Source organism: Rhinatrema bivittatum, chromosome 4, assembly GCF_901001135.1.
Source record: "Rhinatrema bivittatum chromosome 4, aRhiBiv1.1, whole genome shotgun sequence".
In the NCBI taxonomy this organism is placed as follows: Eukaryota; Metazoa; Chordata; class Amphibia; order Gymnophiona; family Rhinatrematidae; genus Rhinatrema; species Rhinatrema bivittatum.
The window spans coordinates 233,146,397-233,164,686 of record NC_042618.1 but is presented as its reverse complement, the minus strand read 5'-3'; the positions used below and the strand labels follow the sequence as shown (position 1 = coordinate 233,164,686).

The 18,290-nt window shown below is 45.0% G+C and overlaps 1 protein-coding gene across 1 annotated transcript in view; it reads left to right on the top strand.

Moving 5' to 3' along the window:
- WNT5B (Wnt family member 5B) overlaps positions 1–17,332 on the top strand; it is a 278,878-nt gene extending 261,546 nt beyond the window's left edge. The window contains exon 5 of the mRNA XM_029599903.1: positions 15,926–17,332. Within this exon, the coding sequence (XP_029455763.1) occupies positions 15,926–16,384 (459 nt within the window). The 3' untranslated portion in view covers positions 16,385–17,332. The remainder of the gene's footprint in view (positions 1–15,925) is intronic.
- Positions 17,333–18,290: the final 958 nt, after the last annotated feature.

The following is an 18,290-nucleotide window of genomic DNA, read 5'->3' as shown; positions in this document are numbered from 1 at the left end:
GCCTATGAAAGCCATCATCTTAAATCCTGCCCTGTTTAGAACTATAAATGCAGGCTGGTAGATTTGCACCGATGATTTTTTGTTTTTGCACAAGTTTTATTGCACATATGTATTACTGGACATTCATAAAATGCTATACTAATGAGTTTAAAGACATATAAGAGCATGTACGCTGTGTTATGAGAATCTCTTAATAGCCGTTTGGTTCTTTTTCTCACTTATCTATTTGAGTGAATTTTATATTCAAAAAGGCTGATAATAGATCCAAGTAATAAGTAAATAAAAATAAACTAAGTATTTATCTCTCTTCGATACTGCTTGTGGTACTCTTGATATTTATACGTGTGGTATTTAGATGCCTTTTCGTTATAGCAAAAACAAAGTGCCAGAAACATAAATCCAGCAAATGGTCAATATTGAGTATCTCGCCTTCTTTGCATAGCACAGTGCACTGCTGGCCTTTCTAGTCTGGAGCCAGACAGACTGAATGGTAGCACCAGTAAGAGGTGTCAGTTTCCTTTCTATTCATCTTAATGGTTCAATGACCCCTTGTAAAGTGAACTACTAGCTGGTAATAAAACACTAACTCCCAGCTTGCTTTGTTGTAATAATATTACCTGGAGACAGTTTGTTCTCAACAACCTATGAATAAAAAAAAAATAATAATAAAATATAAGCCAATAAACCAGACACAAACACCATAAACCAGCAACAGGACCAAAAAGAAACAGAATCAGAGCATATGTAGGCAGGAAATAATTGCAAGGCCTATCTAATCTTGTCAGTTTTCCCTGCTGGCAAACCTCACTGCAGTACCACAAATCTTACTTGATCTCAGACTTTCCCCTTGCTTTCCCAACACTAACAGGTAAATTTTGAAAGGATCGTGCACCCATAAAATGCATGCAAAAATACGCTTAATTTTATATGGTGCATGCAAGTACATGCATATCATTTAAAATATCCCTGCCACGCATATGTGTGCAGCCTTTATACACATATTTTAATAACTTGCTCACACAAGTGACCATGAGAGAGAGATAATATGAAACTCTATCTATCTCCCACTGTAAGAGGGGCACTTTCAACTCAGACCAATGTAACACTGCCCCCCCTTCCTCCCCCCCCAAAAAAAACCCAACAACACACCACCCTGAGTTAAATGCCCCTCTTACAGTGGGAGATAGAGATTCATATTGTTTCTCTAACAGAGGTGCTCTCTCTCTCATCAGTCTTTATAATATTCGGGGTTATGCTTTTTTTCTGACTCCTTATTCTTGACGTGCATACTTCTTGGCTTCTTAAAACCTCTAAGTATTCACTGTGCTTGTCCCATGCTTCCTGGGAGAGGGAGAGTCCTCCAGCTTGAATACAAGTCCTTACAAGTTTTTTGAGGTCTTCTCAGTTGAATCTACTCACTGTTTACTCCTGGGTGAATTCTGTGCAAAAAAATTTAAAATTCTGCACATAAAAAATATTAATTTTGTGCACAAAAGCTTAAAATTCAAAACTTTATATTGGTCAAAATAACACATGACGGTCCTTAAGTAATTATATTTTAAATTAATTCAGAAAAAAGTTATTACTTAAAGATTCAGAATTTTGAGCAGAATTTCCCTAGAAATTCACTGTAAGAGTGTCCCTTACACTCTCTCTCCCTAATCCCCTGGCCACTTTACCCTCTCAGACCCCAACTCCTCCACCTGCCAGTATCTCTCCCCTCCACTTCTAAGCTCAACCCCTGCACTCTATCCCCACTCCCAGAGTTTGACCACATTCTCAGTACTGCCCCTCACATAGGCTCCCTCTGTTCCTCCCTCTCTCACACATGCTCCCTTTCTCTAGTGCACATACACACACCTTCATACAGGCTCCCTCATTCTCTCGCATACACACATCCCCTCATACAGGGTCCCTCTCTCTTGCATGCACATTCTCACAAGCTCCCTTTCTCTCTCATGCATACATCCTCCCACAGGCTACCTATGTCTCTCTGTCACGCACTCCTTCACACAGACTGTCTCTCACACTTACACAATCCCTTCACACAGGCCAGCACCCTCACATACACAGGATCCCCTTTTCATACACATGAGCTCCCAATCTCTCACACACATACCCATTCCTTCACAATCTCCTCATATAGGCTCCCTCTCTCTGGCACCCACACTCAAACACCCCCTGCATTCTCTCACACCCCCTGGTCTCTCTCACACTCTCCTGCTCACCCCCCTGCTCTCTGTCTCTTACCCTCTCTCCCCTGCATTCTCTCTCACACCCTCCCTCCTCATCTCTCATCCTCCCCTCCCCCTTCCTCTCTCACCCTCCCCTCCTCTCTAGTTCCTTCCCCTCCCCTTTCTCACACTCCCTCCTCCTCCCCCTCCTCACACACACACACACACACACACACACCTCTCTACATATATTCATGCTCACCGGGGCCTTCATCTTTGCTGTGAGTGGAGTGCGTCCCGAGGCAAGCGGAGACCTTCATGTTCGCTGCGATTGGAGCACACGTTCTGTTTACGGCATGCCAGGGGCCTTCATCTTCATCGCGACTGGTGCATTGGGGGCCTTCATCTTTGCTGCAATGGTGTGCTCCGTTCGCGGCATGCCGGGGTCTCCTCTGCCATTTTCTGTGCAGAATTTGGAAATTCTGCGCAAATTCTGTGCTCCGCAGTAGCACAGAATTCCCCAAGGACTAACTGTTCCTTCTCCTTTCACTATTAGATTAAAGCAAGGGTTCTCAACCCAATCCATAGGACACACCTAGCCGGTAAGGTTTTCAAAATATTTACAATGAATAAGCATGAGATAGATTTGCATAAAATGGAAGCAGCACATGCAAATTTAACTCATGCCTATTCATTGTGGATATCCTGAATATCTGACTGGCTAGTTGTGTCCCAAGGATTGGGTTAAGAACCACTGGATTAGAGACTACTCCTTGTACTGCCTTTAGTTACCAGGTTCCTTTCCTTTGGAATGCCATTTCTTTAGAGCAGGGGTGGCCACCTCTGGACCTTGAGAGCCAGAAACAGGCCAAGTTTTCAGGATATCCACAATGAAAATGCATGAGATAGATATGCATACAATGGAGGCAGTACGTGCAAATCTATCGCATGCATATTCATTGTGGATATCATGAAAACCTGGCCTTTTTGTTGCTCTTGAGGACCGGGGTTAGCCACTCCTGCTTTAGAGCTTAAACAGGAGTATAACTATCTGAGATTTAGAACTAGTGTGAAGATTTGACCTTTTACCCAGCCTTTGATAATTAGTATGACTGTGTGAGGGAGTGTACAAGAAACTCCCTCAGAACACCTTAAAGCAGTGCTTCTCAACCTTTTTGTTTTGCGGCACACCTAGCACAGGGTTCACTTTATTATTCCACACCAACCACTTCCTCCTCACTTCCCTCACCCCCTATCCAGTGGCATCATCATCATCATCACCTTCTCCTTCCCCCCATCCCTTGGCACCACTACCTTCTCCTTCCCTCTTTCCCCACCATCATAATCACTCCTCTCCCCTGGCATCATCATCTTCTTCTCTTCCTCCCCCTACCCCTTGGTATAATCATCATCACCTTCCCTCTCCCACCATCTCTTTCCTTCCCCTTGCCTATGTAAACAGATGAACTCGAGACTTTTTGCCGAATGACCAATTGGAGTACAGACACAACGCATGAATAACGTGCGCACTTAATAATGAACGGATGTGGCTGTGTCTACTATGAATCTTCATAATTCAATACGTCGTGTGTTGTAACGGACATTCTTAATGCACTTAATGACACCCAGACAAGATGAGTGCAAAAAGAAAGAGCTATTCCATTGAGTACAAGGAAAGAATCTGGAGGATTCCTGAGGCAAGAATCTTACGGCTTTCTGCAAAGAAAGGAAGTTGGATTTCCGAATAGTCCGAAAATGGCAAGTAGAGTACGATAACCTCAGTCAACAGGTGGACGAGGGAAATGCTAAGAAGCACAAGTATGGATCAGGTCAGCAACCATTATTTCCTGAGCTGGAAGACATCATCTGTGAATGGATTGCTGACAGGAGAGCAAAGGCTTTGGTTGTGCGCAGGGCTGATATTCAAGCATTTGCCCTTGCAATGGCACCACAGTTAAAAATATCCCCAGAAGAATTCAAAGCATCACAACACTGGCTAGATGGCTTCCTTCAGAGATATGAACTGTCTCTAAGAAGATCGACAACACTGTTCAAGCTGAAAGATAGTGAAGTTATTAATCGTGCACTTGCATTCAAGTCCTTTGTTGATGGCATCGACTTTTCTAAATACCAACTCTTCAACATGATTGCTATGGATGAAACTGCAGTGTTTGTAGGCCAAGGATCTCAAACGACAATTGAGGGGTGCCCTGTCAATCTACATTCCCTCCACTGGTTAAGAAAGTGCACGTGTTACCTGTATTTTGGCAATTCGTCTGGATGGAAAGAGAGTCCCACCTCTAACCATCACTATGGGCAAGAAAGATAACATTGAATGTGTTTCAGGCATTTATGTTCTTGAAACTGAAAACGCTTGGTGCACACAAGCAGTTATAAGGAAGTGGGTCGATTTAGGATTTAATGCTGCCACTTGTTTTGCGAGGTGGCCAAAGAGGTCTGGGATTCAGCCAGCACTCACTGCGCTAAAGACATGAAGAACTTTCTTGCAGAGAAAAGAATAGATCAAATAATGATTCCCGCGTGAAATACTGCCTATCTCCAGACTCTTGATATTGCAATAAACAAGCCAGTCAAGGACCATTTGTGCATGGAAATCAATGACTACATTGAAAATAGAATGGAGAGAAATCAGCGTGGAAACTTTGTGAAGCCTAGCCTGCAAGAGGTTGTGACTTGGGTGAAGAATTCATGGGATAAAATCACTGACGGCTGTGTTGCCAATGCACTAAAAGCAGGCTACATGGACAAGAAGTGCTCATTTAAGGAGAGCTCTATTGCTGGATATGAGAGATTGGGGCCAATGGTTCTACAAGAAATAGAGTTGCAAGAAATTCAGGCCGGAATTCTGGGTTTGGAGATTTATGATGATGTTCCAGAAGAAGATGTCTGTATTTGAATAAATGTAGATTTTTGTACATGAAGAAGTGTAGATTTTTGTACATGAATAAATGAATACCGTAAATGTAGATTGTTGTACATGAAAAAAATAAGACATCCCCTGAAAATAAGCCCTAATGCGTCTTTTGGAGCAAAAATTAATATAAGACCCAGTCTTATTTTCGGGGAAACACGGTATCATCACCATCCCTCTTCTTCTACTTCCCCACCATCATCATCATCACTATCACCATCTTCCCTTTCCTTCTACCTTTCTCCCCACTCCTTGCTATCATCATTACATTCCCTCTCTCCTTCCATATCTTCTCCTTGCCCCTGGGTTCCTCATTACCACCTTCCCTTTCCTTCTACCCCTCCTCTCACTCCCTGAAGTCATCACCTTCTCTCTCCCTCCCTATCTTCTGTACCTCCCCGCTATCATCATCATCATGCTCTACCCTCTACAACCTCCCCCACTCCCTGCCATCACCTTCCCTTTTCTTCCCTCTACCCCACCCCCGGGCATCATCATCATCACCTTCCCTCTCCCACCACCTCTTCCTCCCAATCCTTGCATCATCATCACCTTCCCCCTCCACCCCTCTCCTTCACCTCCTAGCATTATCACCTTCTTTCTCCACCTCCTCACTCCTGGAATCATCGCCACCTTCCATCTCCTTCTACCTCTATCCCCCTCTCTTCCACTCCCTGGCATCATCACTTTCCCTCTCCCCCACCCCCAGAAATCACAATCACCTTCCACCACCCGTTCTCCCCACTCACTTGCATCATCACAACCTTCCTTATCTCTTCCCCCATCCCCCCATCATCCTCGCCTTCCAACTCCTTCCACCTGGCATCTCTTTCCCTCTGCCTCCTCTTCTCTCCCTCACCCCCTGGCATCATCATCAACTTCCCTCCAACCCTGTCACTCATCTCTGACATCATTAACTTCCCTCTCTCTCTACCCAGCCCCATGCCAATCATCTTCTCTTCCCTTTCCCTCAACCTCCTGGAATCACCTGCCCTCTCCCTTACTTTCTGGCATCATCATCATCTTCCCTCTCTCTTCACTCCTCTCCCTCACCACCATCATCATCATCATGTTCCATCTCTCCCACCCTGTCATCACCTTCTCTTCTCTTTCCTTCCACCCTCTGGCATCATCTTCCCTCAACCTCACTCCCTGGCATCATCACCTTCCCCTCGATCTCTCCCCCACACCTGGTGGCACATTCAGCTGTCTCTTTCCACATCCCCACCCCAAACCTTGAACAGCAGAAATCTGGGAGCAGGCTTATCCAGTGCTGCTTCTTCGTCCTTTGCCAGCCTCCCTCTGCACCCTGAACTGCACGGAGCCAGCAAGCAGGGTTGCCAGGTAATCATGAAAGAACAAGCACTATTTGATGGAAAAACAAGCCCAAAACACATGAGATTAAAACTACTTTTATTAGAAGGTATTTATACACAGAAAACATTGAAAAAATACTTTTTATGAGAGTAATGGATGAAATACAGTGGCTTGTAATAGTATTTAACCCCCTAAAATGTCCTTCAGATTTTTGTGGATTACATGACATTTCACAAATTGTTCCAGACAGTATGCACTAAAAGTAAATTTTCAAACTCACAATTCATTATTCAGTAATGGCTTCTTTCTCGCCACCCTTCCATGCAGCCCAGTTGTATGGTTGACTGGTGCATTACCACTCCAGTCTCAGCCACTGAACTCTGTAGCCTCTTCAAAGTGAAAAATAAAAAAAACAATGGCCTCTCACACTCATTCCCCTTCCAAGCATATGACTGGCTCCCACACACTCATTCCCCCCTCCAAGCACATGCCTGGCCCCCTCACACTCATTCCCCTCTTCAAGCACATGCCTGGCCCCCTCACACTCATTCCCTCTCCCCACCCCCTTCAAGCACATGACTGGCCCCCTCACACTCATTCCCTCTCCTCACCCCCTTCAAGCACATGACTGGCCACCTCACACTCATTCCCCTCTTCAAGCACATGACTGGCCCCCTCACACTCATTCCCTCTCCCCACCCCCCCTCAAGCACATGACTGGCCCCCTCACACTCATTCCCTCTCCCCACCCCCTTCAAGCACATGACTGGCCCCCTCACACTCATTCCCTCTCCCCACCCCCCTTCAAGCACATGACTGGCCCCCTCACACTCATTCCCTCTCCTCACCCCCTTCAAGCACATGACTGGCCCCCTCACACTCATTCCCTCTCCCCACCCCCTTCAAGCACATGACTGGCTCCCTCACACTCATTCCCTCTCCCCACCCCCTTCAAGCACATGACTGGCCCCTTCACACTCATTCCCTCTCCCCACCCCCTTCAAGCACATGACTGGCCCCCTCACACTCATTCCCTCTCCTCACCCCCTTCAAGCACATGACTGGCCCCCTCACACTCATTCCCTCTCCCCACCCCCTTCAAGCACATGACTGGCCCCTTCACACTCATTCCCTCTCCCCACCCCCTTCAAGCACATGACTGGCCCCCTCACACTCATTCCCTCTCCCCACTCCCTTCAAGCACACTGAACTGGCCCCCTCACACTCATTCCCTCTCCCCCCCCCCTTCAAGCACATGACTGGCCCCCTCACACTCATTCCCTCTCCCCACCCCCTTCAAGCACATGTCTGGTCCCCTCACACTCATTCCCCCTCCCCCCCCCCCAGCACACCTCTGGCTCCCTCAAACTCATTCTCCCTCCCAGCACACTCATTCCTCCCCCTCCAGGTTTTCTTTTTGATTGCTGCCAGTTGAGTGCTTCACTCCCTTCAGCGTGTAAGCCTGCTGTGCTGCATAAAATCTTCCTTGGTCACCAGACGCTGTTGCTTGCCCTGCCTGTCTGCCCACGTGCTCCTCTGACGGTGGACAGGCCTCATCGGTAGCAGCAGACAGTCACAGGGACAGCTGGGCACAAGTCCCACCCACCAAGCCCAAAAAAGTGCGATTGACAGAAAAAAACACCCAATAATAAGCCACCCGTGAATTAAAAAAGGTGAATCGCTAGAAAAAGCCCAAACTCGAGGGAAATAAGCGAGGTTGGAAACACTACCAGCAGGTCTCACAAGCCTAAAGAGCCTGTGCAGTTTCCATTGCAGAGAGCCAGCAGATGGGGAGGCATGAGCAGCTGCCGATCAGTGCTGCTCTCTGATGCCCCCTGCTGGTGGCAGGACATCCTGCAGGCCCAGAGTGAAAGGAAAAATAAAGACTGCAGCTGCGGCACACTTGCACTTCAGCCGCAGCACAGTAGTTTGCTGCAGCACACTGGTTGAAAAACGCTGTCTTAAAGGACCAGCCACAGCTGTCTGGGTGGTCCTCCTTAAGAGCCAACCCAGTAAGGGATTCTGGGCTAGAATTCCTAAAGCCTTGGATAAGAATGCACTGCCCAGAAGTTGGGGAGACCCTACAGAGAAGGTAGGAAGCCAGCCTAAGAACTGCCTCTATTAGATTGTTGTGAGACTGCTGAGGTAAGTGGTATCTGTGATGTACTTCTGTTTTTTCCTTGTAAATAAAGAATTTGTTTGTGTAGAATAAGCTGGAGTTTGGCCTCCTTTTTGTACTCCTGGCTATTTCCCAACTCATGGCTGCTTCAAGCAACTACAGATGGTGTGAGAGTGGGATCCCTGTTCTAAGCGGGAAGCACAGACAGGAGCCCACAGAGACTGAAGCAATTTTTTTTCTGGGACCTGGCTACAGACAGCCTGGGAATTGGTTATAACAGACCCAGGGGACTAGTCCTGCCTGAAGGAGCTAGGGAATATCCAGTTAGTAAGGCCTGGAAAGACAAAAAAGGTTTTTTTTGTTTTCTTTTTTTTTCTCCTATCCCAGAGAGTCTCCAAGCTTCACTGATTGCACAGTTGGAGAAGCAGAGAAGATGAAGTAGGTGATACAGCTTCTCGCTGCAGGGCAGGAGCAGCTACAGAAATTCATGCAAAATTTATATGAACAGTTCACCCAACAATAGGAAATGCTGGCACAGATTGTCCAAGCCATGCAAGCTGCCACAACTCAGGTGAATCCATAACCTCAAAGTCTATTTAAGATGAAAGTAGGGGAGCACCTGGAGATCTTCCTGAAAAACTTCGAAAGGACCACCTGCTTATGGTGTTGGCCAGAAGCCAACTGGAACACATACCTGGAAAATTTGCTCATGGGCAAAAGCCAAGCAACCTTTCAAATGTCCAATCCAGATGGAAGGACCATCTATGCAGAAGTGAAGACTGCCATCTTAGAAAGAGTTAGGTATAACTCAGAAACATAATGGCAGCAGTTCCGGCAGGGCATCCTACAGCTCGAGGAAAGCCCCCAAAACCATCGTCTGAAAGATGCCAGCTAGAATGGCTGCAGCTAGAGGCAAAGGCCTGTCTCAAGGTAGCCAAATAGATGCTTCTAGAACAGTTTCTAGATAGACTTGACCAGCTCATTGGAATTGGGTTTGCCGCCACCCAGGGCTCATGTTGGGAAAAAGCAATAGAAGTGATAGACGCCTTTCACCAGGCACAATTAATACCCAACATGTTTCAGAGGCTAGAAAGACAGCCCACACACAGCCACCGTAACAAAATAATGAGACTGGAGGATCCCAGCAATGATCCTCTGAGGCAGACTTCCTATCTTCTGTAACCAGACCACCAGCACAGCCTCTCCTGCCTGCTTCAACTGTGGAAGGAGAAGTCATTTGGCAAGGGACTGTCATTATGGATGTCAGCTTAGTGATGCAGCCAGTACTAGAAGTTAAAGTACACTTGGATAAAGGCAAATCTCCAAAGCAGGGATGATTCTCAAATCAAAGGCAAAAGGGAACCTCAGAGAAACTGGCACAACCCAGTAACTAGGCAATGGACACTTTATCCTTCTGTGCCCTTTGTGTGGGGAATAGACACGAGGAAGGTCACTGCCCGTATGGAAAAGCAGAAAACAAAGAACCTTGTAAGGAGCAGCTAAAGCCAAAGGGGAACCCACCCCGAGGGCATGCTCTTTTTGTAAGACAAATGAAGAGTGGCCATGGCTTGAAGACGTGAAGTAGGAACACAAGCTGGTGTAACAACAAAGAGGCAGGGGGCAGAGACAGAGCCCCAGAAGGATAATTAAAAGTGGGAAGCTGAATGGATGTGTACTTTTTCAAAGCTCCAAAGTTGCAACTTTGTGGATATTCCTTATCCAGGACTTAAGGAGCTTGCGACTCAGGTGGAATTGGATGAAGTTCCTACCCAATTTAGTGGATTCAGAGTCTGGCAAGACTCTCGTTCATGAGGACCTGCTCCAAAGAGAACATATCAACCATAAGAGGAAAGAGACACTTGCTTGTATACATGGAGACAAATAGAAGCATCCTGCTAGTCAGTTCCTGTTGACAATCTCGGCAGGACACACCATTATGAAAGCTGGAGTCCTTCCCGAGCTCGTATACCTGGTTGTTCTTGGACACAACTGTCCCCAGTTTAAAACCCTGTGGGGCAGCTCATGGGTAGCAGGGGCAGTCCACCCAGAGGCAGGACATCTTTGATGTAAGCTTGTTCACAGATTCAGATACTCGGGTCACAGAGGAAGAGCCAAGGATTAACCTGGGCATGACTATTCGCTCGACCTGACAGGTTTGTGAGGGAGTGTATAAGAAACTCCCTCAGAGCACTTTAAAGGACCAGCCACAGGTATCTGGCCCGGTTCTCCTTAAAAGCCAACTCAGCAAGTGGGGCCAGGGAGGATCCCTGCTGCATTGGATAAGAAGGCCAGGCCCAGAAGGCTAGGAAGGGCCCAGAGAGAAGGCAGGAAGCCTACATTTTGTGGGCTCTGTTCCCAGGCCTGGATTTGTCAATAGGAACACTAGGCTTGTGCCTAGGGTAGCAGAAATCTGGGGGCAGAAGGCTGGCTGAAGACTTCTTGTATTTCAGCTGTGCTGAATCTCACTCAGCAGAGAACCAGCCCTCTGTTTCCTGATCCAGTACCTCCCATCCAGGCAGCATTCAGGGAACAGGAGAGCCTGCAACTGAAAGCAAAAAGGGATCATTTTGGGGAGATTAGGAGAGGCTGAGTAGAGATCATTGGAGGCTGGGAGAGAGGCTGGGAGATGAGAAGGGGATTGGCTGGGGGGTGTATGTCTGTATGTGAGAGATAGGACTACAAGTGTAGGGGACAGTGTCTGTGTGTGTGTGAGATAGAAGGGATTGGTGCCAAGTATGTGTGTGTAAATGTTTATGTGATATTGGTTGGATGTGAGAGAGGGGATGCAAGGAGGAGCAGGACCAGATCGTGGTAGGGACACCTCCCTCCTCCTCTCTCCAACCACTGCAATTAAAATCCTCCCTCCCTTCATCTTGGATTCTCTCTCCCAGATCCTAGAACCTCCCTTCTCTCCAGATCCTAGAACCCACTTCCCAACTCTGCCTATTCCCTCTTCCCCTTCCTCAATTCAAGAACCTCCCTCTCTCTTCGCCTTGACCCTATCTAACAGGGTCATTCCTTATTCTGTGATGTGCCGGTATTGCGCGTGGTACCGCCTTATCACACGCGATAAGGTCCTACTCCACGCGATTCTGGCCTCATCGTGGCAGTGTTATTCTAATTAGGGGAAGAGGAAGAGTGTGAGTGGGGTTTGGGTGGAGTTATCTCCCGGCAACGCTACGGGAAATAATGTTTTTCACATTATCGCCGGTAGCACCGTGGGAAATAACGACACCTTTTCCCGTGGTGCTATGGAGGCTATAGTGTGCGGTGGTCAGCTACCCACTATCACTCCCCCACCCCTTTCTTTTTTCGTGCTTCATCATTCTGCTATAAATGCTATTCATCATTCTGCTATAAATATAAATATAGCAGAATAATGAATCTAGGGGCAAGATTCCTAAACTTCCCCATCCTCCCATCCCTTAGTTCTCATTCCTTTTCACATTCCTCCCCCTTTCTCCTTAACCCATTCCTGAATATCTTCCCTTCCTCTCCCCATCCCTGAGGTCTCCACCCTGCATTGAAACTTGAGATCATGTTTCTTCACCCAATAAAAATAAAATATACTAATAGTTATAGTGTAAAACTACTTTATTTTTATAATGTAATATAAAAGATGGAAATGTTTGCCAATTTGCTTTAGAACTGTTTAATTTATACCACAGGATCTACCTTCAGCTGTCACAGTTAACCAGGGGACCGTGCCTTAGACCTTTTGCTCCTTATTGTTCAGCCTCGAGGTAGGGGGGGGGGTGGAGGGGGGTGACAGCACCAACAGGTTTTGGGGCGCCAAAACCTTAAATGCTTCACTGTTTGTTCCCTCCCGGTGTTTTTCCTATACTGTTGCCTGATTAATTTTTTTTTTTTTTTGCATTATTTTGTTTTGCTTTTTTTCTTTTATGCTTTTTGTTATTGAATTGTTTTATTTTTTATTTTGTTAAGTCTCTACAGTATACTGAGTATTATGTACCTTTTTTTTATTATTATAAACCTCCTTCATTTTATTATGGAAAAGTGGTCAATCAAATAATAAACTAAACTTTCCCTTCCAGTCTCTGTTTTAGTCCTTCCTTTCCAAAACTTTGTAAATTTTTATTGAAATTTCAGTTTACATATTTTTCACACCTGAATCACAAAATAGGGCCTCTTAAACTGGCTAAAGCTGCATATGCCCTTTACATTTATTTTTTAATTGATAGTTCCCCATTCTGATCAGTTTGTGGATTCTAAAATCCAGTCTTCAGTTTTTTGGGGGACTACTGACACATTTGTTGTTTTGTGCACATGATCCAAGTCTGCTGTAGCCAGTATTTCAATATCACTGATATTCTGACTTGATTAACCCAGGATATAATTAAAACCTATATAGATTATGGAAACATGGAGCCTTTTCGGTATACCCCTTTACAAACAAATTGGCCGATACAGTAAAGTCTGCGAGAGAGCGAGCGAACGCCCACTCTCCCGGCGTGCGCACCGGCCACTCTCTGGTGCGCACAATGCAGTATTTAAATTAGGTCCGGCGGTAGATCCGGGCAAAAGGAGGCGCTAGGGACAGTAGCGCGTTCCTAGCGCCTCCTTTTTGACAGGAGCGGCGGCTGTCAGCGGGTTTGACAGCCAACACTTAATTTTGCCGGCGTCGGTTCTCGAGCCTGCTGACAGCCACGGGCTCGGAAACCGGATGCCGGCAAAATTGAGCGTCCGGTTTTCGGCCCGACAGCCGCAGGCCGAATTCAAATTTTTTTTTTTAAACTTTTTTTACTCTTCGGGACCTCCGACTTAATATCGCTGATTTTGCTTTCACCACTTCCTAGTCCAGGGGTCAGCAGCTCCAGGCCTTGGCTGCAGCAGGTCATGTTAAAAGGTGGGGTGAAAGAAGCTGTTTTAGCCATAAAAACATCCTTCAAAAATTGGAAGAAGGATCCATCTGAAGAAAATAGGAACAAGCATATGCATTGTCAAGCTAAGTGTAAAACAATGATAAGACAGGCTAAGAAAGAATTTGAAATGAAAGTTGGCTGTAGAAGCAAAAACTCATAATAAAAACTTTTAAAAATATATCAGAAGCAGGAAACCTGGGAGGGAGTTGGTTGGATCGATAGATGACCGAGGGGTTAAAGGGACTGTTAGAAAAGGTAAGGCTATTGCAGAAAGACTAAATGAACTCTTTGCTTCTGTATTTACTAATGAGGATGTTGAGGAGATATTGGTTCTGGAGATAGTTTTCAAGGGTGATGAGTCTGATGAACTGAACCAAATCACTGTGAACCTGGAAGATATAGTAGGCCAGATTGACAAACTAAAGAGTAGCAAATCACCTGGACCGGATGTTATGCACCCAAGGGTTCTGAAAGAACTAAAAAATGAAATTTCAGATCTATTAGTTAAAATTTGTAACCTATCATTAAAATCATCCATTGTACCTGAAGACTGGAGGATAGCCAATGTAACTCCAGCATTTAAAAAGGGCTCCAGGGGTGATCCAGGAAACTACAGACCAGTTAGCCTGACTTCAGTGCCAGGAACAATAGTGGAAAATTTTCTAAAGTTCAAAATCACAGAGCATATAGAAAGACATGGTTTAATGGAACACAGCCAGTATGGATTTACCCAGGAGAAGTCTTGTCTCACAAACATGCTTCATTTTTTTTGAAGGGGTTAATAAATATGTGGATAAAGGTGAACCGGAGATGTAGTGTATTTGGATTTTCAGAAGGCTTTTGACAAAGTCCTTCATGAGAGGTTTCTAGGAAAATTAAAAAGTCATGGGAAAGGAGGTGGTGTCCTTTTGGGGATTACAAACTTGTTAAAAGGCAGGAAACAGAGAGTAGGATTAAATGGTCAATTTTCTCAGTGGAAAAGGGTAAACATTGGAGTGCCTCAGGGATCTGTACTTGGAGCGGTGCTTTTCAATATATTTATAAATTATCTGGAAAGGGATACGACTAGTGAGGTAATGAAATTTACAGATGATACAAAATTATTCAGAGTAGTTAAATCACATGCACCTTGTGATAAATTGCAGGAGGCCTTTGCAAGACTGAAAGATTGGGCATCCAAATGGCAGATGAATTTAATGTGGACAAGTGCAAGGTGATACATATAGGGAAAAATAAACCATGCTGTAGTTACACGATGTTAGTTTCCGTATTAGGAACTACCACCCAGGAAACCGATCTAGGTGTCATAGTGAATAATACATTGAAATTGTAGGCTCAGTGTGCTGCAGCAGCCAAAAAATGCAAACAGCATGTAAGGAATTATTAGGAAGGGAATGTTGAATAATATGGAAAATGTCATAATCTGTCTGTATCGCTCCATGGAGAGACCTCACCTTGAGTACTGTGTATAATTCTAGTTGCCACATCTCAAAAAAGATATAGTTGCACTGGAGAAGGTACAGGGAAGGGCTATCAAAATGATAAAGGGGATGGAATAGCTCCTCTATGAGGAAAGGCTAAAGAGGTTAGGGCTGTTCAGCTTGGAGAAGAGATGGCTGAGGGGAGATGTGATAGAGGTCTTTAAAATCATGAGAGGTCTAGAATGGGCAAATGTGATCGGTTATTTACTCTTTCAGATAATAGAAGGACTAGGGGGCACGCCATGAAGTTAGCAGGTAGCACATTTAAAATAAATCAGAGAAAATTATTTTTCACTCAATGCACAATTAAGCTCTGGAATTTGTTGCCAGAGGATGTGGATAAGGCAGTTTGTGTAGCTGGGTTTAAAAAAGAATTGGATAAGTTCCTGGAGGAGAAGTCCATTAACTGCTATTAATCAAATTGACTTAGGGTATAGTCACTGCTATTACTGGCAATAGTAGCATGGTATCTATTTAATGTTTAGATACTTGCCAGGTACTTGTAACCTGGATTGGTCACTGTTGGAAACAGGATGCTGAGCTTGATGGACCCTCAGTCTGATTCAGAATGGCAACTTCTTATGTTTCTCAGGATATTCTCAGTGAATATGCATGAGACTTGTGGCATTCAAACACGAGAATTGCTGAACTCTGTCCTAGTTATATGAATTGGCAATATATGTATGCAGGGTGGCAAGTGTTATTTTAAAATGCAATAGAGTATCCTTTACATATAAGACCTCTATGTGAAAAGAACAAGAATCTCTGGTTTAGTGCATGGGAATGGGGAATGAGGAAATATATTTTCCTCTTGCTACCAGCATTCATAATCTCCATGGGCTGGGTAATTAGAAGTGCTAATTTACTGGTAATAACAACAGGTCCAATAGAAAATGTTTGAGGTGTATGTCGATTTCATTGCGGTTGCTTTGGATGAGACACTCATTGTGCCTAGATAAACCTTTCACTAAAGATCTTCTCTGAAAAAAAATAATATCCATTTCTGTCATTTCACCTAGGCGGTGTACAAACTAGCAGACGTGGCTTGCAAGTGTCACGGAGTCTCGGGATCCTGTAGCTTGAAAACCTGCTGGCTGCAACTGGCTGACTTTCGCAAGGTCGGGGAGCACCTGAAGGAGAAGTATGACAGCGCCGCTGCGATGAAGCTCAACCGCAAGAACAAGCTGGAGCTGGTCAACAGTCGTTTCAACACTCCCACCGAGGAGGACCTGGTCTACATCGATCAGAGTCCTGACTACTGCCTGCGCAATGAGACCACTGGCTCCCTGGGCACCACTGGCAGACTCTGTAACAAGACCTCGGAGGGCATGGATGGCTGTGAGCTCATGTGCTGTGGGAGGGGCTACGACCAGTTCAAGACTGTCCAAGTAGAGCGATGCCACTGCAAATTCCACTGGTGCTGCTTTGTCAAGTGTAAAAAATGCACAGAGATTGTGGATCAGTATGTCTGTAAATAAAAGAGGCAGAAAGAAAAAAAGTCCAAAAATATATATTATATAAATATATAAATATATATTTTATATGTGTACAAATAAATAGATAGATGATTAAAAGCTTATTTAAGAAACCTGTTTTATGAACAAACTCAACTTGACTGAGCTGCCCAGGGATGGGTGGCAAGTTTGATGTCTGCGAATGTTAATGTTGGGATATTGTGAAACAGATGGGTCAATGGACCGGAAAGCACTGGGAACAAAATTAAATCCACTTAGGAACCCGGGGTGGGATTGGGGGGGGGGGGGGGGGTTATTAATGAAAAGTGAGAGAGAGGAAAAGTGAACATAATATTGTCTTCTACAATGAAAGATTAAAGAAAGGGGTATAAACTTTGAGCCACTCGCAGCTATTCACCCTCCCAGGAACGATCCCTCCTGAAGATTTCTGCCAGCATTAACTAAGAAAACTTACACTTACAGGTGCATGTGACACTGGGGTGTACCGTGTCTTGGGACAACATGGCAAGGTTTCTGGAACTAACAGCAGAAGTGCCTGGGAATATACTACAAAGAACACAATGACTAGTATTCCTTTGAAGAAAAGGGATCCACCCTGATTGCTCCTTCTGTATTCTGGAACTGAGAGTCAATAGACCAAGAGGATAAATTCTAAAACCGGCTGGACGGGACAGATTAGGCAGAGGCGGAAAAGGGTGGAACCCTGCACCTAAAAGTGTTCAGCATCTTTTGGCAGATGTTCTCAAGTGAAGGGTACGGCAGAGGCGTGGGGCCCATCCCTGCGCACATTTGCTGCCTGCTCCTTTTTTAATGCAAAAAAAAAAAAGCACAGCACCTTGGGTTTCTGCATTTCTTGCTCCCGCACCAGTGGAAATGGCAGAACACCACACCTCTGAGCGAAAAAAAAAAAAAAGATCTCAGTTAAGTGTACAGGCCCCCAGAGTGCTAAATCAATGTCTTTCCAATCCAAAGGAGACTCGGAAAGTGAAGATAGGGAGGCTGATGGGCCAGTCACGTATCCCGTGTACTTGTGGTCTCTGGATGAAGGTGGAAAGATTAAATGAAACACCAGTCAGTAAAACTGATACCCTTTCTCTGAGAAGTAGCAAGGACATCCTTAACCACTTCCAACAGCTGTGCTGCTCATTTTTGTTTTCTCTTTCATGGATGTACAGGTGTGTTTTTATTTTCTAGTGTTAAATCTTGACTAAGATGCCTCTTCTTTTATTTCTGATTGCTATTTATTTTGTGCAAGATCCCACACTCGCAAAGCACGTGAAGTGATGTGAAATCCATTCATCTACCATTCACTGCATCCCCCCCCCCCAACCCCCTATAAAAAAATGTACCAGAGACATAAGTGGGGAAATCATGACAAAGATTGTCTGAGTGAGTCTGTAAATATATCTTGTATTCTTAATTTGTAATGGAATCTGTCAGGTAAATACAATGTTCAAAGTTTCATTACATACCACAGAGAACTGATACAAGCTGCTCCAGTAATAAGAGCAGATAGTGTTTCATCTGAGCTTTATAATTGGATTTGTAGACACACAGCAATAATTTGTTTTCTGTCCTTTTTTATTTTTAATAATAATATGAAAGTTGAAAAAAAGGAAAGCAGATGTTTCCCTTATCATCGTTCTGTTTGTTTTTCCATTGCCGCTGCTGGAAACTTTTGGCATGGAATGGTGGGGAGAGTTGAAAAACAATGTTTGGAATAATTGCGTCCTGTTCCATGAAGCATGCTACCAGGATCCAGCTTCTGGCGTTTGCCTGTGTGACAGGAGAGCGCTGGCGGAGGGCTCTGAGGAGAAAGCGGCTGCAGCTCCCAGGAACCGTCAGAGCTGAACCCAAGCTGGCTGATTTGGAGCATTAAAACAAACCACCTCTCCCCTCCCCACTCATT